Source organism: Cotesia glomerata, linkage group LG8 (genome assembly GCF_020080835.1).
Source record: "Cotesia glomerata isolate CgM1 linkage group LG8, MPM_Cglom_v2.3, whole genome shotgun sequence".
Taxonomy (NCBI): Eukaryota; Metazoa; Arthropoda; class Insecta; order Hymenoptera; family Braconidae; genus Cotesia; species Cotesia glomerata.
Window position 1 is genome coordinate 4,439,204 of NC_058165.1, and position 25,354 is coordinate 4,464,557.

The 25,354-nt window shown below is 26.2% G+C and overlaps 1 protein-coding gene across 1 annotated transcript; it reads right to left on the reverse strand.

Moving 5' to 3' along the window:
- Positions 1-25,354, reverse strand: LOC123270260 (vesicular glutamate transporter 1). The gene is made up of 7 exons (XM_044736237.1): positions 25,171-25,354; positions 15,141-15,556; positions 8,647-8,825; positions 8,407-8,537; positions 7,962-8,067; positions 7,783-7,867; positions 1-1,040 (listed from the first exon to the last, which is right to left on the reverse strand). The coding sequence occupies exons 2-7, from the start codon at positions 15,163-15,165 to the stop codon at positions 73-75; spliced, it is 1,494 nt and encodes a 497-aa protein (XP_044592172.1). The 5' UTR covers positions 15,166-15,556; positions 25,171-25,354; the 3' UTR covers positions 1-72.

The following is a 25,354-nucleotide window of genomic DNA, read 5'->3' on the forward strand; positions in this document are numbered from 1 at the left end:
ATTTAATTTTTTTGAGTATAATTGAAAAAAAAAAAAAAAATATTTTTATACGCCTTTAGATAACATTTAATTTTACAACCGTTCATTTTCTTCATCTTCGCTTTGAACAGCAGCTTCTTTGCCATTAACTTCATTAATTTTATTTCCTTCCTCCCCAATATTAGCAGTGACAATATTTTTATTGTAATCATTCCAAGGCTGAATACTAGCAGAGCCAAGGATCCAAAATAAGACAGTAGCGGAGAAGAATACAATAGCAGAAATCCAGAACATCCAACGCCACTCTTCAACACCATTGTGATGATTAGTCAACGCACCAATAACAGAAGGAATAACGAACCCAGGAACGCTTCCAAAAACATTCATAATTCCGTAGAGCGATCCAGCGAAATTTGGCGCAAGATCTTGGTGATTTTGCAAGCTGGTCTGACAAGCGGCTCCATTCAAAGCCAAAGCTAGAATCATCATGGACGTTGCAGCGATGGCATTGCACTCGACGTAAGTCATGATAAGCAGTGCAACACCTGGACCAACGTGAGAGAAAATCATGAACGATTTACGGATCCAGAGAACTGATAAAATATTGCGTTTTCTTATCGCATCTCCAACAGCTGCAAATAGAGCGCCAGCGCCCAATCTAGCGATGTAAGGCAACCCCGTGAGGAATCCTCCGGATACCATGTCCAGGCCCAAGATTTCCAGGGTGTATTTTGGACCGTTTGTGGAAAGGAAGTAAATTCCCCACATATTCGCGAAATGCGCCCAAAGTAAAACCAAGAATGGTGGAGATGATGCCATTGCTACGATTGGCAAAGCTACCTTCTGCTTACTTACGCTTGTTCCTATTTGCTCCTTGATGTAGGTTTTTTCTTCGTCTGTTATTGTTGGGTGGACGTCCGGTGTGTCGTAGGCTAGCCAAACCCAGAACACCCAGAAGAGTAGCATCAAACCGCTGGTTATGTAGTATGCTGCGTGCCAACCCAGGGAACTTATTATCAAAGAGCAGAGAGTGAATGTTACGAAGGCTCCAAATGGTCCACCTGGATTTGAAAAAAAAAAAATTATTATTTAGAGGTTTTAATGGGATATATTTATCAAGAGATATGCAGTATTTATTTAAAATAAAAAAAAAGCAATGTAATAAGAATTAAAATCACCTAATTAATAAGAAATAAGCTCGCCTCGACATTACACTCATCGAGACCTTTCATTTGAGTACCTACATCAATTTTTCATATATTTTATATATTTATATATATTATATATATTTATATATGAAAAATATATCAAAAATACATGTGGGTACTCAAATGAAAGCTCTTGATGAGTGTAACGTCGGAATGAGATTATATCTTTAAACACCTCAATAGTTAAGAAAGTACAGTGCAATTTAACAAATATCTTGTGAACTATCGACATTTTTAAAGATAAAAGCTCACCTTGATATTATACTCATCAATACCTTTCATTTGAGTACCCACATCAATTTTTCATATATTTTATATATTTATATATATTATATATATTTATATATGAAAAATATATCAAAAATACATGTGGGTACTCAAATGAAAGCTCTTGATGAGTGTAACGTCGGAATGAGATTATATCTTTAAACACCTCAATAGTTAAGAAAGTACAGTGCAATTTAACAAATATCTTGTGAACTATCGACATTTTTAAAGATAAAAGCTCACCTTGATATTATACTCATCAATACCTTTCATTTGAGTACCCACATCAATTTTTCATATATTTTATATATTTATATATATTATATATATTTATATATGAAAAATATATCAAAATGCATGTGGGTACTCAAATGAAAGCTCTTGATGAGTGTAACGTCGGAATGAGATTATATCTTTAAACACTTCAATAGTTAAGAAAGTACAGTGCAATTTAACAAATATCTTGTGAACTATCGACATTTTTAAAGATATAAGCTCACCTTGATATTATACTCATTAATACCTTTCATTTGAGTACCCACATCAATTTTTCATATATTTTATATATTTATATATATATTATATATATTTATATATGAAAAATATATCAAAAATACATGTGGGTACTCAAATGAAAGCTCTTGATGAGTGTAACGTCGGAATGAGATTATATCTTTAAACACCTCAATAGTTAAGAAAGTACAGTGCAATTTAACAAATATCTTGTGAACTATCGACATTTTTAAAGATATAAGCTCACCTTGATATTATACTCATCAATACCTTTCATTTGAGTGCCCACATCAATTTTTCATATATTTTATATATTTATATACATTATATATATGTATATATGAAAAATATATCAAAAATGCATGTGGGTACTCAAATGAAAGCTCTTGGTGAGTCTAACGTCGGAATGAGCTTATATCTTTAAACACGTCAATAATTAAGAAATGATCTTGTATCTTGTTAACTATTGCCATTTTTAAATATATCAGCTCAACCCGACATTACACTTATCGAGACCTTTCATTTGAGTACCCACAACATTTTTTCATATATTTTATATATATTAGGGTGGCGCAAAAAAACCGACTATTTTTTTTTTTGAGTCTCGAGAGAAAAAAAGTCAGTTTTTGATGTTTTAAGAGCCCTCTCCAAAACAGCTTAAAAAAATTTTTAAGAGGTCGCCCCGAATTTTTAAATTTCAAAATCGTCAAAAATCGAAATTTCTTTCTTTTTAATTCTTTTTCTCATCACGTCATAATTTTATAGACTAAAAAAAATAAGTTCCTGAAAGTTTCAATTCAAAATTGAAATTTTGAAAAATCGCTCATAATTTTTTAAATTTGAGAGTCAAAAATGCTAATCTAATTAAATAGTCACTAATAAATTAAAAAAAAAATTATGAGCGATCTTTTAAAATTCACGTTTTGAACTGAAACTTTCAAGAATGTGACAGAAGGAAAAATATTTAAAAAATTAATGAGAGAGAAAAAAAAGAAAAAAAACTAGGTAGGAGAAAAAAATATACAAAAGAATTTTTATGCATGCGCCACTTGCTTGACGGTTACCGTCAAATAAAAGCGCCAGTCGCCAGTAAGGAATTGGTGGTTACAGCCAAGTAAGCATCTCGGGAATCGCGATGCGCCGTAAAGTTGCGCGCCAGCCGAACGCAGTGGAGGGGAGAATAGGAGCTCCCGGGCCAATAGGAAAACCCATTCCCTCTCCACCTAGAATCAGCCAATGAGGAGTAAGGACACCGGCCCAAAAGCCCTATATAAACGCGAGTCGCGGAGTCCCGGATCACTCTTCCTTGAGCAAGTGGCTGAGTACCAAGGAACTCGAAAGCAAGCTCAAGGAACCAACCACCGCTAAGAAGCTAGTGTGCAAGAAAGAAGATTACCGTAACCAATTTGGCGCCGAATATTGATTTTTTTTCAAAGACTAAATGCCAAAAAATTGCTCATGAATTGCTCTTTCGATATAAACAATTGTTCCACTGCTATAATTAATACTTTATTAATTAATCGTAATTAAAAAATCAAAATTTAATTCCCGATTATCTCTAATTGTGAGGACTTATGTTAATTGTAATAAGTGCCAAAAAATTGCTCATCCTTTTTTCTATTGGGAATGATAGTTATTTTGTGCGTAAAATCGTTTTTAATTAATTAATACTATAAATAATTAGAAGGCTGGCAATGGCCTGGTCAGTTCAGTGCTCGCTTTTCGAAAGAGTGGGACCCGGGTTCGATCCCAGCACGCACCAATATTTTTCAGTGATTATAATTAAAACTATGTGCGTTAGGTTACGTTGCCAGCTTCTGGAAGTGGCAGAGATAGCTGGGCGGCACACGTCTGACTTGGGCGATCACACATTTAAGCAACAACTTGAATGGGTGACCACTTTAGTCAGCGTTGGCTAGCGCGAGGGATCTCTGCACACTAGGAGAGGGGCCTAATGCTCCAGTGGTCGATAAAGAAGAGTTTCTTATCAATCACTGTAGACTTAGCCCTATTAGCACAAGCGAAACGAAGTTCACGTAAACCTGCGGCCGGAATTTGACGTAAAGTTTACGCTAACAGTAGAGCAACAGTTATACTTATAACAGTTGACGTGAAGTTAACGTTAACTTTCTGCAACTTTGCGTTAACTTTGAGTGAACCTTTCGGAAAATTCCGGCAATAGATTTACGCTAACTTGATGTGTAAGTTAAAGTCAAGTTCTGGGAAACTGTTGCAAATGCAGCGGTTGACGCGAAGTTAACATAAAGTTGACGTAAACTATTGAACATCAACCTAGTTGATGGTCAACCTGTGCTAACTGGGTAGCCCAGCTCTGACTGTACTATCATGGGTTTCCTATGTGGTTTCCCCATGATTCTGTTCCAACAGCCTGAGAAGGTGAGGTTCAGGGTGAATACGGTACAGAAAGCACAAGTCGGTCCACAGCCGCAAAAATTGAACGTAGAAATGAAGTGTCGGGTGGGACTTGCTGAGTCCAATATGAGAAATAGAAAAGCGTAGAGCTAGGAGAAAAAGAGGAATCAGCCTTGTAAAAATCGAGATGTATACAAGTAAAGCATAATAATAATACTATAAATAATTATATTGCACCTTTAAACCTGCGAATGACAATTGTGACGTCATCGTCGCGACAATTTGATTGTCGTGCTTATGAGGACAAGCTATAGTAATGTATTAAGTTACATTCGTATATGTCCATGTAAACAAACTTTTATGGTTATTCTATTTAGGCTCAATGTTTAATTATGAAAGAATAATTATTTTTATGATGCTGAAATTATTGGATTATTGAATTACAGGACAGTGTTTCAGATGCATTAAAGGTAGAATCATCCCTTTACTGCAGGTCGTGCTCACAAAACTCTGTCCAAAAATCTACTTTTACTATATAATGTATTTTTAAGCTTAGACATAAGTCATTTTTATATACCTTTGACTTCTCTTTCAAAACTTCATCAACGTTTAACCGAGAACTTACGTAGTATTCCAACAAAATTAAAGATAGTTGACAAAAATTACTTATTATTTGGTGTAGTAGAGTTTATCCCACCAGTATATTTGAATAAAGTCGGTCATTATGTAGCTTATACAAGATCGATCAACAATAATTGGGTAAAAATTGATGACTTGGTTTCAAAATCTAACCCTTGTAATTCTAAATCAACTAATATTAAAATTTCATTGTTATTTTATGTTTTAATTTGATAATATCTATTATATTATAAAAACTAAATTATGGTGAAATGAAATAAAAATAAAGAATTGACCTGTATAGATAAAATTATTTTTTTTGATTTCATAAACAAATAATCCTAAAAAAGTTAATTATTTAATTAGCAATTTGTAAAATTAGTTACTAATATTTTTTTAACATGCGGACCTTTTTCGAGTCAATATTGAATAGGAGAAACAAAACTGACTTTCTTTATTAGTATAAGATATTTCAAGAAAGAAAATTTACTGTAATTTCAAATTGTCGCGACGATGACGTCACAATTGTCATTCGCAGGTTTAAAGGTGCAATATAAGTATTTATAGTATTAATTAATTAAAAACGATTTTACGAAAAAAATAACTATCATTTCCAATAGAAAAAAGGATGAGCAATTTTTGGCACTTATTACAATTAACATAAGTCTTCACAATTAGAAATAATCGGGAATTAAATTTTGATTTTTAATTACGATTAATTAATTAATTATTAATTATAGCAGCGGAGCAATTGTTTATATCGAAAGAGCAATTCATGAGCAATTTTTGGCATTTAGTTTTTGAAAAAATTAATATTCGGTGCCAAATTGGTTACGGTAAGAAGATTAGATTAGATTAGATTTTTCTGACTCTGGGAAGTTTCCCATTCGGCTACTAAGCTTAGTAGTGTGGTGTCTATGTTTCTGTGGTTTCTAGGGTTGTCCAGAGATGTCGCAATCTGCTTGAATTCAAATGTTGAGTTTGCATTTATTCAAGAAGTTGCAGAGTATGTACCCTGATAGCCAAGTTGGCCGCAACTTTCTGTCAATCTACTGCCGCAACTTGTCACCAACTTGGCGGCAACTCTTGGAAAGTAACTCGGTTGGTGTCAACTTGTTCACCAAGTTGTCACCAAGTTGTCGGCAAAAGTTGCTCTGAAACTTTTTCACACCAAGTTGACGATAAGTTTCTCAAGAAATTTGGCGACATATTGCGGCAGTAGATTGGTCTCTTTTTTCTCAGAAACTTGTAGCCAACTTGGCGCCAACAGTTACAAATTCGGAAGTTGACCGCAAGTTGTCGCTAAGTTGGTGGCAACTATCTGACACCAACTTGGTTGGTCTGAAACTGTGGCTATCAGGGTAGGCGATTTTGTCTGTCGGGTCTGCTAGAAGGGTCGTAACATCCTTTGGTATTGGGTTGTGTAGCTCGGAAAGAGTCTTAATTAATGTTCTTCTCTGATCTTGATATGTCGGGCATTTGAAGAAGATGTGGTTGAGGTCTTGTTCCGGGGATCCACAGGGACATTCAGCTGAGTCTATGAAATTTTTCCTATGGAGGCTGGAGTTGAGATTGTAGTGGTTTAGACGCATTCGGATGAAAGTTGTTATAAATTTCCTGGGTAAATTGAAATTCGCGAACCAGGGCTTTTTTGTCTCTTTGTATATATGTTTGAAATATAATACTCCTTTGGTCTTTCCTATTTCTTTTAGGTTTTCTATTGATAGCTTCGTGGTTTTGTCCTTGTTGGTGTCCATTAGGTCCTTGTAGGGAATTGAGTGAACGTTCTTGGTGCTCTGGTCGCTGCTGAAAGAAGATTATAGTACCGATTTCGACTTAACTTGGCAAGTCGAAATCTCCAGCCAGCCAAGGCCGCCGCAGGGTACTATTGAATGAAATTCAAAGTAGCGATTTCGACTCATTTGGCGAGTCGAAGTCTCCAGTCAACCAGGGATACCATGGAATACTGTTGAAGTAAAATTCAAACAGTGTCGACTTTGACTTACTTTGGCAAGTCAAAGTCTCCAGTCAACCAGAGATACCGTGAAGATCTTACAGAGAACCAGAAGGACGAATAGCAGATACCCGACATTGGAAATTTACCTTACAATTATATTATTTTATTATATGTATTCTTATTGATAAATAAATGATATTTATTTATTTCAATTGGAAATAATCTGAGGGTTTAATTTTAAAGAAACCTACCACCGTGAATCCTGGAGCCCGGTGAGCTCATACCGATAAACACAAAATTATTATGTTGATCGTTGGTTTTGTTTAGAAATAAGCAAAATAAACGTTACAGGAAAACCTTTTTTTTTTTTTGGTTTATAAAATTATGACGTAACGAGAAAAAAAATTAAAAAAAAAAATTCGATTTTTGACGATTTTTGAAATTTGAAAAAATTTGGAGCGACCTCTTAAAAATTTTTTTTTAAGCTGTCCTTCGGAGAGAGTTCTTAAAACATCAAAAACTAACATTTTTCCACTCGAGACTAAAAAAAAAAATAGTCGATTTTTTTGCGCCACCCTAATATATGTGTATACATGAAAAATATATCAAAATGCATGTGGGTACTCAAATGAAAGGTCTCGATAAGTGTAATGTCGGGTTGAGCTGATATCTTTAAAAATGGCAATATTTAAGAAAGTACAGTGCATTTACAGTTCACAAGTAACGGCAGTCACATAGTGACTGCAAGGTTGCTAGTTTCATTTTATGTCAAAATCAATAAATGTTATATATAAAATTAATTATTTATTTCCATTGAAATTCATTTAATTAAAATTAATAATAATAATAAATTGATTCGGTAATTACCTTGCATGGTCCAAACAAACATTCCTTTTTCAGTTGGAGGAGCCCACCGCGCTATCATTGCATGTAAAGCTGGATATACTGCTGACTAAAAACAAATAAACAATAACAGTAATTATTAAAAAATAATTATTTTTGTTAATTAATATAGTTACTGTATTTTAATATTTATATCAACTTACCCCAGAGAAACCCATCAAAAAACGTAATATAATAACTACGGAATAATGCCACCCAGCAGCTACCGGCATCAAGAGATTTAGTAATGCTGGTATCAAAGTAGCGTATCTATAATTATTAATACAATAAATATTTATTTTTTACATTAAAAGATTATTAAAAATTTAATACAACTAAGTAAGGTTAAAGACCCAATTATTGACACTTGCAATTTTATTTTAATTAAAAAAAAAATAAATCAGCTCTAATAAATTAATAAATAAAATTTTTGAATTATAAATTTCAAGATAATTGTTTTTTTGAGAACATTTTATTTTTTTAAGTAGAGTAAAATTGCAAATGTCGAACAACTAGGCCAGTGTCAATAACTGGATCTTTTACCTTAATTACATAGACAGACTTGATAAACATTATATTATTTTATTGTAAACTATATTGATTACTTACCCAGCAACTCGGGCACCGCCGAACTTTTCAGCTAACATTCCTGACGGAACACTTGATAACAAAGGACCGACAAAATATGATGATAAAATCGCTCCTTGAACTTGTTGACTCCAAGTATATTTCTCATCAATCTAGAAATTAAATTAATGATTATAATTATAGATCTAATATTTAATTACTTTAGCTTGAATTTGAGTTTAAGACATTGTAAGAAATTGATATTTATAAGATTATACTTACATCAGGTATAACTGTTTGTGTTGAGTTAGACAGTAAATTACTGCAGAATGGACCTTTCCGACCTTTCTTAGCATTTACCATCGCAACAATTACAATTGATAAATTTGTACGAATGACATATGAAAACATGCATGCTAAAAACATTAAGACTCCTAAAACTGCTCTTTTGGGTATTCGTTCTGAAACATTAATTTTAAATTTTAAATCATTAATAATAATAATAATAATAATCTATATTATTAAATGAATAAGCAAAATTTTGTGGCTAGTGTATTTATATGATAAAATGGGTTTTTATTGTTAAATTTGGTATCGTTGAAATAGTCTTGATCTGAAGTTTTGCCTTTTCATGGTTTCATGTCGTTCTCACCAATAATCAATTTATAATGATGAGTATTTAGGCTGCATTCAAAAATGCCCTATCTCTAGATACATAATAAGAAATGGCCTTTTATTTTGTGAACTATTGACATTTTTAAAGATATAAGCTCACCTCGATATTACACTCATTGAGACCTCTAATTTGAGTACCCACATCAATTTTTCATATATTTTATATATTTATATATATTTCACAAATACCATATATATATATAAATTAAAAATGCCATGTGGATACTCAAATAAAAGGTCTCGATGAGTGTAACATCGAAATCAGTTTATATCTTGAAAAACGTCAATAATTAAAAAATGACCTTGTATTTTGTCAACTATTGACATTTTCAAATATATAAGCTCATCCCGAAGTTACACTCATCGAGACCTTTCATTTGAGCACCCACATCACTTTTTCATATATTTTATATATTTATATATATATATTATATATATGTATGTATGAAAAATATATCAAAATGCATGTGGGTACTCAAATGAAAGCTCTTGATGAGTGTGATATCGGGATGAGCTTATATCTTTAAAAACGTCAATAGTTAAGAAAGTACAGTGCAATTTAACAAATGTCTTGTGAACTATTGACCTTTTTTAAGATATAAGCTCACCCTGACATTATGCTCATCGAGACCTTTCATTTGAATACCCACATCAATTTTTCATATATATATATATATATATATATATATATATATATATATATATATATATATATATATATGTATATATGAAAAATATATAAAAATGCATGTGGGTACTCAAATAAGAGCTCTTGATGAGTGTAACATCGGGATGAGCTTATATCTTTAAAAACGTCAATATTTAAGAAAGTACAGTGCAATTTAACAAAAGTTATTATTTAATAGAGCAAAATTTTATTTATTTATAGTTCACAAGTTTCAGCAGTCACATAGTGACTGCAAGGTTGCTAGTTATTATTAATTTAAAACTTTTTTTTATTATTCGGCAAATTCAAACTTTTATAACAATAATGATAATAATAATAATTTATAATGGTTATTTTTTTAAAATAACTTAATGTTAATTTTTTCCATAAAAAAATAAAGTTAGCTTATAATGCTTGAGAATGAATCACGTAACAATAAAGAATAATTGTGATAGACTTCGTGGGAGAATACAATCTTTGTCAAAGTAATTGAGTTTGGAATGCACATAATAAATTTAAATTAACAGATAACCCTCTTATATAAATTGAAAGCTTTATATTAATTCATCAATGAATTATATATCATAAAAAGTTAGATATCACTTAATTATCACAAAAGTATTCTTTGAAAATTTCATCAAGTTCAATATAATCTTCTTCATTAAATTATCTATTAATCGTAACATTCTTTATACATATTATTTTATTAATCATTTAAATATTCAATTATTTTTTTTTTCTATTTGGCAGAACTATTATTAGCGAAGAATTTATTTCAAATATTATTTGTCGAGTTTAAAAGTTAATAATTTTGGTCAAGGCTAATTATTTTTAACTCTACTCTTGAAATTTTTTTTTTATGAACATTGAGAAAATAAAATAGAATCTATTTTATTATTTTTCTTTTTTTCTTATAAAAGAAAAATTTTACAGTAAATATGTCAGTAATTATCATCAATCAACAATGGCAATAATGAATCAATTTATCTCATGATAAAAACAAATAGAAAAAGAAGAAATATAATAATAATATCAAGGTAATCCGCCTGGAATATATTATTGTAATTACACAACTGTTTGAACACTATTAATAGTCAGCATTAGAAAAAAAATAAAAATCTATATTATTAAAAGAATAAGCGAAATTTTGTAGCCAGGATAGTCATATGATAAAATCGTTTTTTTCAGTGAAATTTAATGTCATTGCAAAAGTTTTGACTTGAATTTTTGCCTTTTCGAGGTTTCATATCATTCTAATCGAAGGTCAATTTATTATGATAAAGATTTTGGCTGCATTCAAAAATGCTCTATCTCTAGATACATTATTAAGAAATGACCTTGTATCTTGTGAACTATTGACATTTTTAAGGATATAAGCTCATCCCGATGTTACACTCATCGAGACCTTTCTTTTGAATACCCACATCAATTTTTCATATATTTATGTATGTTATATATATATATACATATACATACTGCTATATATATATATATATATATATATATATATATACATATATATATATATATACATATATATATATACATATATATATATATATATATATACATATATATATATACATATATATATATATATATATATATATATATATATATATACATACATATATATATATATACATACATATATATATATATATATATATATATATATATATATATATATATATATATATCCCATAATAAAATTGAGATGAAATGTATGTGAAACCAATTTATTCGTAATGTGATTGGTTGAAAATATTTATTCTCATTCTGATTGGTTGAAAGTGAATATAATATACATAAACTACACATAAATATATCATGACCATAAATATGAGGCGCGGCTTGCGCGCGCAAATTTGAATTCTAGTATATATATATATATATATATATATATATATATATATATATATATATATATATATATATATATATATATATATATATATATATATATATATATATGAAAAATATATCAAAATGCATGTGGGTACTCAAATGAAAGCTCTTGATGAGTGTAACATCGGGATGAGCTTATATCTCAAAAAATGTCAATAGTTAAAAAACTACAGTGCAATTGAACAAATGTCTTAATATAAGTATTAACGTGATTAAAAAAAATTTTTTCTTTAACAAAACTTTATCTTTTAAAACAGTTCAATAAAAACTTTTTGTAACTCATCAATTTATTTTTATTTAAAAACTTTTTTTTTTTTAATTTCAAAGTATTTATAATTTTTTTTTTTTTCAAATAAAATTAATAGGGTAAATGTACCAGTAGTTGACCGATTAAGGATTTTTGGCATTTCAATTGATCGTAATTTAATTATTATACGTTAAAAAATAAAAATTTTAAGTTTATTTAAACTTTCAATGTTCAAGTTTTTGATATGTCATGTTATTTAATCGAATTATTCATAAAATTACATATAAATTCACATTTAAATGCAGGTAAGATAAAAACACCAGTAGTTGACCGGCTTGATCCAGTAAATTGACCGGAGTGTTCCAGTAGTTGACCGATTATCAAACATTGGTTATTTTGTAAATTTTAATTAGTTTTTTGTGTTTAATGTATAATGTTTTTATGCTTATTTATTTAAATTAGATTTGTATTGTTAGTAAACAAAATTTGTTTAGTTTAGAACAGAACTAATAACAATAAAAAAGTAACAGATTAGTAAATTAAACTTCGATTCAATAATGACAAAAGCAAAATATTTTTTTGAGACACACGTATGCAATTATTAAAAATAATAACTATTATTTTAAATAAACTATTAATTACTATAAATTTATGTCTATATATATTTCTAATATCAACAAAAAAATTCATATTTAAACTTGTTACACTGATAGAAGGATTTGTTTATATTTAATGATGTTTGTTAATATCATAGTGTTTAATAAATATTTATTAACAGTTTATAAATTATTTATTAAATACGATTTATGAACTGTTAATAAATATTCATTAATGTTTAATGAATATTTGTTAACTTTTAACAAATATTTATTTAAAATCAAAAGCAAAAATAGCAATTTTCTTTTGACACTTTTTATAACCCTACAGCTGGAATACATGATAATAATTAAATTCACTAAATAAATTAACGTTTTTAATATTTTAAAATATAAAAGATAATTATGAGCTGTGATAAAATTTGTTATGTTACAGTAAACGTTATTATGAAATAATATAATTAATGTAAATAATTTGTAAAGATGATTTTTGTTTATAAGCAATCTTCATAACATAAGTATGACATTGCAAGCGAAACACAAATTCACTCAACAAAATATTTAATAACTGTTAATAAATATTGGTTAAATATAAATAAATACTTATTAACTATTAATAAATGTACTCTTTTCTCCTAAATGAATTAAATTATTAATAGCTAATAAATCCTTCTATCAGTGTACAAATTTAAACTTGACCCAACAATCATCTTATTTGAAACACATTAAGGAAGTCCTTTCGCTCCAGTTGAGTCATAACAACTGTAGTAGTAAATTTTCAATAAATTAAAATACAAAACCCATAAAAATTCCTAAAATTAAAAAATAAATAGTATATGAGGCATTAATCGTTGAAATTTTGAAAATTAAAAAAAAAAATAGTTAAATACAAAAATTAATTTGACTGTTGTAAATCAGCTGTTAGTAACCTGTCCGTGATTTGGCAACGCTTTATTTCGGTTGTTTACATTTTTATTTGCACAATATAATCTTAACCGTGTTTAACTTTTTGCAGTCAGTGTAAATAAATAAATTAATTAAAAATGTTTAGTCACAAAACCATAACATTCTAATGTCTCATGGCAGGAATGCTAGTATTTTTTAATTATTGTTTTATTTTTCAATTATGAATTATGAAAATTTGCTAACAATAAATTAACTAATAAGTATGCATGAAAAACATAAGCGCGTTAAAGTTTAGTTTGAATTTATTGAATGGTCTGAAGCTCGCGCGCTACGCAACGTTGCCAAATCTTTTGACTCCATTTTATTGTAGGTAACTTGAGAATTTTTTGTGATTTTTAAATATTAATTTCTCAATAAATATCTCGGTAACTGATATATTTTATTGCAAAAAAGAAACCTGGATATTTCGAAAATCTGATTTTTAGTTTTTTTTACTTTATCTAATCAATGACTGATAGTATAATTCGAGAAATACTGCAAACGTCTGATTTTCTCGTAAGACTCTGAACAAATACTAACATTTAAAAATTTTATTTTTTCAAAAATTTGTCCGGTAAAGTATAATTTAAACCTCACTATAAGATAAATAAGGACCTTAACTATTAGAAAAAAATTAAATTTACTCATAATCTAATATTTTTTATTTTACATTGGCGGCGAAAGGACCTCCTTAAACAATAAGCATAAATACTTCTTTATTACTAATAATTTAATAATTATAAATTATTTTAAATAACAACACTTATGTAAACATAATATTATCACGTAAACATATTTATATTTTTATTTTATATAAGTTTGAAGCTTACAACTGTGCATGCGGTCAACTACTGGTATTTTGAAAAATAGCAGGTTCCAATAGATGACCGAAGTCATTTATTGATGGTACAACGGTGTTTTATTGTGCCAGTATCTGACCGGCCGTTGAATTGGTATTTATTTGATTGTTTTTGTCAAATCTTATTGAGATATTTGTTATGAAACTATTAAAGACTACTTCAGAATTTAATTTGGCAAGATTAACCTAATAAAAACTTTTTTGTTAACTAAAACATGTAGTCGTCTCTCGGATACTCTACTATAGTATTTGACCGATTTTAGTCAGATTATGCGGTGAAAAATTTTCATGAATTATTTTCGATGTTCTAAAAATTAAATAAAATCTGAAATACCTATTCATTGTAATGATTATAAGTTCAACAATAGTTAAAAATAAATTTCAGGGTCATAAATGCAGTTAATAATAATTTTCGGACTTTTTTATGAAAGCGGTCAACTACTGGTGTCCGGTCAACTACTGGAACATTTACCCTACTAAAAAAATTCCATTTATAATTATAAAAAAAAAATTTTTTAGAATAATTTATTTATTAAAAACATTCTAAATAATTTTAGATTTTAATAATTAATAAACAGAATTTTAAAGAATAATTATCAAGCTTAAAATAAAAAATTATAAAAAATAATCAATAAATTAATAAAAAAAATAATTAATAAATTATCAAAAATAATTCATTTGAAATAAACAGAATTTAAAAAAATAATTATCAAGCTTAAAATAAATTATAAAAAATATTTAATAAATTAATAAAAAAAATAATTAATAAATTATAAAAAATTAATTTGAAATAAAAAAGTTTCTAATTAATCTCATTAATTAAATAGCTTATTAATATGTAAATAAAAAAAAATTACATAAAGTAAACTTTGGACTCACCATTTATTCTTTTTAGCAAAGCCATTTTTGGACTTTCCTAATTATTCCTCAGTTTTAAAATAATAATATATTATTTGTTTTAAGTAAAATTAACACCAATTACTTAAGAATTCAATAACAACAATAAAACATTGAACTAAACAATATTAAGTATACAGTTGATTGATGTATTCCCTTTAATGTTGTGCTGACAACGGTATCCGGTTTACTGAGTTAAATCAGTCTGTGATAGCAATGATTATTTGAACTTGTATTGCGTCATGCTGTTGAATGCACATCACGCTTTACTATTTTATTATTCGCACTTGTAGCTTTGCCGTAAATTGTACTTATGCAGTTGGATAATTTATAAACTATTTCGTCACTACTTGTTTGTAGTTTTATCACTCGTCGCCTCCACAATATTTTCTTCGATACTGAAAATAAACAAAAATAAAATTAGTCTATTTTTAAAATTTTAAGTTACTACTTATCTGCTAAGAGTTGCATAAGATTTAGTTTGCTTTACATCATAAATTACTAAATCTAAAATTCAACATTTTATTTATTATTTAAAGTAGATAAATTTTATAATTAATTGCAAAAGGAATTTGACATATATTTTTAAGTAGATCAAGAGTATATTTGCTCTTTATACAAGTTTAGATTTTTACTAATAAATAATAAGTGTAATAAAAAATCGAGCTAATAAAAAAATAAATAAAACAGAAGTAATAAATTTTATCAATTTTACTTTTTTTTTTAGGATAATAATAAATTGTCATTCATTGATATCCAGCCACAACACATAAAATAAAAAGTATATATGTCAGTACGTTTGATTTGATAAATTACAATATGCGATATATTTATTTATATTCGCAATAATAAATTGTTCTATTGCAATAAAATTTTTGATTGATTTTAAAATTGTGCGATTGGTTGAAAAAATAGTAATTTAAAAAAAAAATAAAAAATAATAGTTTAAAAAAACTAAAAACACGCTTTTTATAGAAAACCAAACTAAAAAATAGAAAATAAATTTAAATTAAGAATAGTGTTAAAAATTTCAATAAATATAAATTAATAATAGTGTAAATAAAAAAAATGTATTTTATTTTAAAAAAAGCGTGAGGTGCATGGTGTCAATAGTTATAAATATTTTATTGACAGATATGAGTAGAGTGATTATCATTTTGATAATATCTTAAAAAGCACCCCACGCTTTTTTAAAATAAAATACATTTTTTTTATTTACACTATTATTAATTTATATTTATTGAAATTTTTAACACTATTCTTAATTTAAATTTATTTTTTATTTTTTAGTTTGGTTTTCTATAAAAAGCGTGTTTTTAGTTTTTTTAAACTATTATTTATTTTTTACTTTTTAGTTTGGTTTATTTATAAAAGCGTGATTTTTTAGTTTTTTTTTAAACTATTATTTGTTGATTATCAAAAATATTCAGGCGCGCAAATTACCCACGGAGAGTTACATACTGACATACTGACATACTGACATACAAGTGAAGCTAATAAAAAATAATTATTTATAAATATTATAAATACGGGGAATCAGAGTTCGATTTCGGAGAGGGAGCCTGAGAAACGGCTACCAGAACCAAGGAAGGCCGCAGGCGCGCAGATTACCCACGGAGAGTTACTGACATACTGACAAACAAACAAACTGACATACAAGTGAAGCTAATATAAAGCGTGTAAAAATAGTGATTAAAAAAAATTTTTGTGATAATTGTTATTGTTATTATATTGTTACATTTAGTTGTGAATTATCCTCAATGTTTTTTACGGATTTATATTAATAATAATAATGTAACTGCTGATTATTAAATTTAGTTGCGTAACTATCATTTTTACGGATAGGATATACATTATTAATAAATTTGGATAAAAGGAAAATATTATTTTTATGTTTCCGGTCTACCTGTAATTATTGAGTTTTAATATTGCGTTTTTTAATTTTATTATTTTATTATTGTAATTATTGATGGAATAATTATTTAATTGGTCAATTACATTTTTTAGATTGATATTTATTTTTAAAAAACAGGCAAAATTAATTTAAAAAATATTAATTTAAAAAAAATAGTAATTTAACAAAAAAAAAATAGTAATTAAAAAATTCTGCTGAAATTGAGACATTTAATTGTTGTTATAAATTTTTTAACTAATAAATTATAGCAAATTTTATTTAAAAAAAAAAATTCTTCTACACAGTAAAAAATTTTTCGTCAAATTTAACACAAAAATTTGTGTTGATGATTTTTTTTACACAATCTGTGTTGAATCAACACTTTATTGTGTTGAATCAACATACTAAAATGTTAAATTCCACACACTAAAATGTTAAATTCTATACAAACATTTTTACACTTTACATAATGACGAAAAATTTTTTACTGTGTATAGAAGCTCTGAAAAATTATAAATGCAATTTTGTTTAAATAATTTTTTAGACCTAATAGTTAATTATTAAAAAAAAAATTAAAAAATTGTTTAGTCAAATAAGATGGCAAAAATGGGTCAATTAAAACTTTTTTTTTTAATTTATTTTTAAAACTTCAATTTGAAATGAAAAATTTTTTAAATTGTATTTAAGGAGGTCCTTTCGCCGCCAATGTAAAATAAAAAATATTAGATTATGAGTAAATTTAATTTTTTTCTGATAGTTAAGGTCCTTATTTATCTTATAGTGAGGTTTAAATTATACTTTACCGGACAAATTTTTGAAGAAATAAAATTTTTAAATGTTAGTATTTGTTCAGAGTCTTACGAGAAAATCAGACGTTTGCAGTATTTCTCGAATTATACTATCAGTCATGGATTAGATGAAGTAAAAAAAATTAGATTTTCGAAATATTCAGGTTTCTTTTTTGCAATAAAATATATCAGTTACCGAGATATTTATTGAGAAATTAATATTTAAAAATCACAAAAAATTCTCAAGTTACCTACAATAAAATGGAGTCAAAAGATTTGGCAACGTTGCGTAGCGCGCGAGCTTCAGACCATTCAATAAATTCAAACTAAACTTTAACGCGCTTATGTTTTTCATGCATACTTATTAGTTAATTTATTGTTAGCAAATTTTCATAATTCATAATTGAAAAATAAAACAATAATTAAAAAATACTAGCATTCCTGCCATGAGACATTAGAATGTTATGGTTTTGTGACTAAACATTTTTAATTAATTTATTTATTTACACTGACTGCAAAAAGTTAAACACGGTTGAGGTTATATTGTGCAAATAAAAAATGTAAACAACCGAAATAAAGCGTTGCCAAATCACGGACAGGTTACTAACAGCTGATTTACAACAGTCAAATTAATTTTTGTATTTAGCTATTTTTTTTTTAATTTTCAAAATTTCAACGATTAATGCCTCATATACTATTTATTTTTTAATTTTAGGAATTTTTATGGGTTTTGTATTTTAATTTATTGAAAATTTACTACTACAGTTGTTATGACTCAACTGGAGCGAAAGGACTTCCTTAAATAAAATTTTTAAGTTTTTAATATAAAATGTCAATTTCAAATAAAAAAAAGGCCATTCGGCAGCCGAAATGGAAGTAGATTTCATGATGAATAATAAAAATACTACTAGGGTTGCATACGAAAAAAAAAATAAATTTCTGTTCGATTAAACAACAATGACTTCAAAAAGAATGCAAAAGTAAAATTTCATTAAATCTGTTTGAGAAAGCAGGTGATTTTTGGCCTAGACTGATAATGAGGTATATAAATTAAAGCTTATTTAATAAGCTTTCAGATGCCATTCATAGAATTTTGATAAGATATCGCGTTCAATTGTAATTGCATGAAAATACGGTAAAAGTGAAAATTTTTGCGATTTTTGAAAATTTTTGAATTGCTATTATTCCTAAACTATTTAATTTGGAGAAATAAATAAATACACAAATTGAAGCTTATTAAGAGCATGTAATACAGTCTGTTGTCTGTTCAAAAAAATTAAACTATAGTTTATTTACTATAGTAAATGAAATTTTTTGTTGATAATTAGTTTTCTATTCAAACCTAGTTGCATTTTAATAATTCTGTCTTATAAGTAATCTAAACTAAAGTAAAGATTAACCAAAAAATTAAATCAATCTCAAAGATTATATTGGTTGTAAGTTTATGAGAGTAATTTCTTTATAGTAAAGTTTATTTACTTGAATATATGATGGGCCCGGAGATAAGGCAGTTTTACGCGCGAACTCTGCCTATTTATTTATCATTTTGTTATTTTTTTTCAATGATTAAATTTTAAAATAGAAGAATCAATTTATGAAGGACTATTATTAACATACTCCTGCCAAGTTTAATGATTTTTTGTTCAAAAATTACTTGGTCAAAAAGCGTCTCAGTATTTTGTCCAAAATTTGAATATTCTCTGTCCTACATGTTCTTAAATAAGCTTTCAAATGCAATTTACAGAAATCCGATAGGATGTCGCGTTCCATTGTTATTGCACGGAAATAAGGTAAAAGTGAAAATTTTTTGCGATTTTTGAAAATTTTTAAATTGCTCTCATTTCTAAACTAATCGACAGATTTAGCTCATCTTAGAACTTAACCTTGGAAATCGTCCTAATAATAAGTATGTTACGTTTTATTGAGTTCCGTATAGAATTACGGAAGTTAGAGAAGAGACAATGCCGATTATATCGTATATATATATTAGGGTGGCCCAAAAAAACCAACTATTTTTTTTTTTGAGTCTCGAGTGAAAAAATGTTAGTTTTTGATGTTTTAAGAGCCCTCTCCAAAAGACAGTTCAAAAAAAAATTTTTAAGAGGTCACTCCAAATTTTTTAAAATTTCAAAAATCGTCAAAAATCGAACTTTTTTTTTTTTTTTTACGGTATAATTTTATAAACTAAAAAAAATAATTTTCTTAAAATTTCAGTTCAAAATTAAAATTTTAAAAGGTTGCTCATAATTTTTTTCAATTTATTAGTGCATTAGTTTAGATTTTTCCGAGCGACCTTTTACTATTCAAATTAAAATTCCATGCATTTTTTTTTTTTTATTTAGTACCATAATTGATAAAAATACATCACGAGATGAACTAAAAATCAAGCACAACATAGAAAATATAATTTTTTTTTAATTTAATAATTTTATTTAATCAACTGCCAGGCGTGGGTTCGAATCCCAAGCTGGTCTTAGAAACCAGCTTGGTTGAGATTTGACCTTGCCGCGTAGGTTAAGATTTTTACAAACCAAAAAGACCCCAACGTACTACTCCCAACAGTTAAAGTCAGCGATATGACTAATTAAAGAAAAAAAAAAAAAATTATGAGCGACCTTTCAAAATTTAAATTTTGAACTGAAATTTTCAGAAACTTATTTTTTTTTGGTCTATAAAATTATACCGTAACAAGAAAAAAAAAATTAAAAAAAAAAAAATTCGATTTTTGACGATTTTTGAAATTTTAAAAAATTTGGAGTGACCTCTTAAAAAATTTTTTTTTGAGCTGTCCTTTGGTGAGGGCTCTTAAAACATCAAAAACTAACATTTTTTCACTCGAGACTAAGAAAAAAAAAATAGTCGGTTTTTTTGGGCCACCCTAATATGTATTTATATATATATATATTTTATTAAATTTTTATACTTAAATATTGAATGAGTATAATGTCAATATTAAAAGTAAAAAATAGTAACAACTATCAGTTGAATTTAATATTAAATAATTATTATCACGTTAAATTATTTTTATCAGAGACATCACCTAGAAGAGTGATTTGAACGAAACAGTTGCGCGCGCATCACCGCCAGTCGCTCGGAGCTGCGCGGACTGCGTCGGTAACTCACTCAGCTGTTAGCATTCGCTTGTAAAAGTTTATTAATTATTTTGGACTAATAATTAATTGATTTTTATAAAAATGGTTGGTTCGTATGAACCAATAATGGGAACTTGCCAAAAAATATTTCAGGCAATCATCTTTATTAACTATAATATAAATAGCGATTAAAGTATGACCTAGCATCGATTTGCACACCTTTTTGCTAATAACTAATTTGCTGTTACTCATGCAGTTTGGCAAATAGCACCATTGAATTCCTCACATTTTTTTACATAAAAATCAATTAAGTTTGTCCGGTTTAGAATTTTGTTGCCAAACACTTCGTAGTAGGGACAGTAGACTATATAAATTTTTGAACTATATGCATTTTCTGAATCCGCTTGACGAGCTGAGTCAAAATATAGCAAAATTTTTCAAAAGTTCCGTCATGAGGACCAATGCAATAGTTAAATTTCTATGAAATCTACTAAAAACATACTGATAAATTTTCCTGATTTTTTTTAAGAGTCACTCACTCCAAAAATTTTCTACCTGGGTCGATAATGGGATAACGATTATATCTATATTTTGTTTTTAATATTTAAAATTCCATATTTAGTATTGTAACCTTCAAGACAAAAGCTTATAAATTCTTCCATGATCTTGAGCTCAAGGAGAGCCTAATACCTGGTACCATTGAGGAAATTTCAAGTTGTTAAATTTGATATAACTTGCAGTGCATTAAATCTAACTTAGTCTGGCAGTTATATTATATTTTTAAATTCCTTGTTACTCTTATTTCATTTCACTTTGACTGATTGTAATTAGTTGATTGTTTCTTCTAATTTAAATATTGTTAATAATAACAAATATTTAATTTATTAAATTTTAATAAATATTTTTTAACATTCAATAAATATTTATTTGGGAGGAAAGTACATTTATTATCAGTTAATAAGTATTTATTAATAGTTAACAAATATTTATTAATAGTTAATAAATATTTTGTTGAGTGAATTTGTTTCGCTTGCAATGTCATATGATATCAAGATTGCTTATAAACAAAAATCATCTTTATAAATTATTTGCATTAATTATATTACATTATAATAACGTTTATTGTGAAATACCAAATTCTATCACAGCTCATCATTATCTTTTATATTTTTAAATATTAAAAACGTTAATTTATTCAGTGAATTTAATTATTATCATGTATTCCAGCTATAGAGTTATAAAAAGTGTCAAAAGAAAATTGCTATTTTTGCTTTTTATTTTAAATAAATATTTGTTAACAGTTAACAAATATTCATTAACCATTAATAAATATTTACTAACAGTTAATAAATTATACTTAATAAATTACTTATTAACTGTTAATAAATATTTGTTAACTGTTAACAAATATTTATTAACATTTAATAAATCGTATTTAATAAATAATTTATTAATTGTTAATAAATATTTATTAAATCCTATGATGTTAAAAAACTCATTTATGAATAGTTAATAAAGCTTATTAAATATAAACAAATCCTTCTATCAGTGAATTCTTCAATAAATAAATAAACTATTTCACAAAAATTGAAAACTACTTTTTATAATAAGTTAAATAGTTATTAGAGAAAATTAATCTTGAAATTCTGATAAAAAATATCATCTCGATGCAGATATCTATTAAAAAAAAATAAAATAAAGCTAAGTAACTTTAACTGTAATAAATAATTCTTAAAAAAATCTCAGTTGAAATAAAAAAATAATGTGTACTTAGTATTGTTAAAAAGAAAATAAAATTATTTTTCAAATGCATATTTACTCATTGTACATGTTGATACGTTCAATTAATATACACAATATTTATCATTTAGCCAGGTACACTTGTAAGTTGATACGCTATAACACATTCGCAGCGTTCTTTGACATTGTTTCAATTATCACAATTTTTTTCGCCAACGATTCAAGTTACTCTTAATAAAAAAAAAAGACCATATATTTTATCTGCTCACATTTCTTGGTCATCATATTAATAATTACCGAGCATGTTAAGTTATTAAAAGTTAGAAGCAAGGAAAAATAATATGAGTTTAAAAATTAATCTTTTACACTCGTTTTGTTAACATCTAGTAGTTTATCATACTTAAAGACAATAAAAAAAATTATAGATTATTTTATTTAAAAATTTTGTACTAAATTTTATTAATTTACAGGGTTTTGAAAAATTCATGCAGAAATTTCAATTACTATCAATTTTTTGCTTACTAATTTATCTGTTTTTTAATTAGAACTGAAAATTTACATAATTTTCTAATTAGCTTGAAATGAAATATAAATTTTTTATAATCTTATATAACTTGCTAATCTATAAAATAAAGAAAGATATTATATTGATAAAGAACACGTTTTAATTAATTTATCTAACTTTTATAATTAGATAAATTTTATTATACTAATGAACTCAAATTGTAAAGATATCATTTTAAAAATTTTCATTTATTTGATAATATTTTTAATCAGATAAAACTTTATTCTAATAATTTATCAAAATTAAATTTATTACCTATGATTACACTTATATTTATTTTTGTAATATTTATTTATTTTTTATTTTTTTTTTTTTTTTATTTTATTCAAAATTAAATATTATTGTGACAATTTTGATATTTTAATTAATTAATTTTTTAAAATTGTTAAATAAATTTAATCTTTATAGTTTTAAAAAAATTATAAAAAATTATAAAGAAATAAATTTTCTTTTTTAATTTTTAAGTGCATGATTATTTTTACAATAATTTATTTTTATTTTTATTTATTTAAATTGTCAGACAGTTACATTGTGACACTAATAATTTAACAATTTCTACAAAAAAAAATGTAATTCTTGAATGAAAATTAATTTAGCAGATATTTGATAATTTTTAAGAAACAAATTATGGCAAAAAAAAAGAGAAAAAAAATTGACATGTAGAAATTTCAAAAAATAAAAAATGCAATTTTTTTGAAATAATTTTTTAGAACAAATTTGTTTGTTTAATAAAATTAAAAAATGCCAAAACGACTGCTAAACTTTAATGTCATAATTTTAAATAATTTTCAAAATTTTTAAAGCAAATAAATTAACAATAAAAAAGTAAATATTAAAAAAAGACAAATATCTATAAATTTTTTAATTTTCTACTTTTGACATTTAAGAAATTTTTTTTTTACAATTTATTTGTTAAAAAAATTAGCAGATATCCGTTACATACCTTCGGTATAATTTATTTTATTATTTTATTAGCTTATTTACAATAAAAAAAAAAGTTAAATTTCTATTCCTTTAAAAATCACATAATTTATATTAAAGTTAACAGTCACTTAAAAATTTTTCAATTTTTCTTTTTTAAATAAATTTATTTTGAAAAATTATTTTAAAAAATTAAATTTTTTATTTTTTTAAATTTCTACATGTTAATTTTTTTGTCATAATTTATTTGTTAAAAAAATTATTAACGACATTAACGTTAGCAGTCGCTTCACAATTTTTTAATTTTATTTAACAGAAAATTTACTGCCAAAAAATTAATATAAAAAAATTGCATTTTTAATTTTTTAAAATTTCTACAATTTTTTTTCTAATTAAATTATTTCTTAACAAATTTATTAAATATCTGCAAAATTAATTTTCATAAATTATTAAATGTCTGCTAAATTAATTTTCATACAATTTATTTAATTACTCTCAATTATTTTCTATTAACATAAACATATATATTTAATGTTCAAAATAATTGCATAAAATGCAACAGCCGCTAATAAAATATATAGTATATGTTAGGAATATTTTTCATTAGAAATAACCTAGAAAAAAAAAATCTAAAATTATATTACTCTAAAATACAGCGACAATAAAATTAATTTTTCAAAATTAATTATTTACTTATTAAAGTATAATTTTATTTAATCATTTGAAATAATAAAAAGAATTTTATAATTAATTTTAAATAGCTTATTTGCAATAACAAAAATATCAGACGCATGCTGTCTTCTTAGAAAATTAAAATTCTCATTGATAAAATTTAAATTACTTAATATGAATTAAAAAGGTAGCAATAATAATAATAATTTAGAAAATTTTTTGAGTTCTTGTAATAATAAAAAAATTTTTTTAGTCTGACATAAATTGCAACGTGTAATTTTTAGCGCGTCACTAGCATTAGATATATTATAGAAAAAATAATTTTAACTTTAGTACTTACGGTTTACAGTATGTACGTGTGCTGTACTCAGCAACTACTTACTACACTAGTCACTACCCGATGCAAAGATAAAATACTTAAACCGAGAAATGCTTTTGGTCACGTCTCACGTCACACTCACGCTTTACAATCACAATTCTACGATGAGAATCGAAGAAACTCACACTTGTCACTTCGGCTTTTT

Excerpts from the sequence above, each read along its gene's own strand:
- LOC123270260 (XM_044736237.1), bottom strand. The coding sequence starts at position 15,165 with ATGGCTTTGCTAAAAAGAATAAATG. Across the intron at positions 8,538-8,646 it reads CACAAACAGTTATACCTGAT|ATTGATGAGAAATATACTTG; the intron begins GTAAGTATAATC and ends TTTAATTTCTAG. Across the intron at positions 1,041-7,782 it reads GTTTGTTTGGACCATGCAAG|GTGGACCATTTGGAGCCTTC; the intron begins GTAATTACCGAA and ends TTTCAAATCCAG.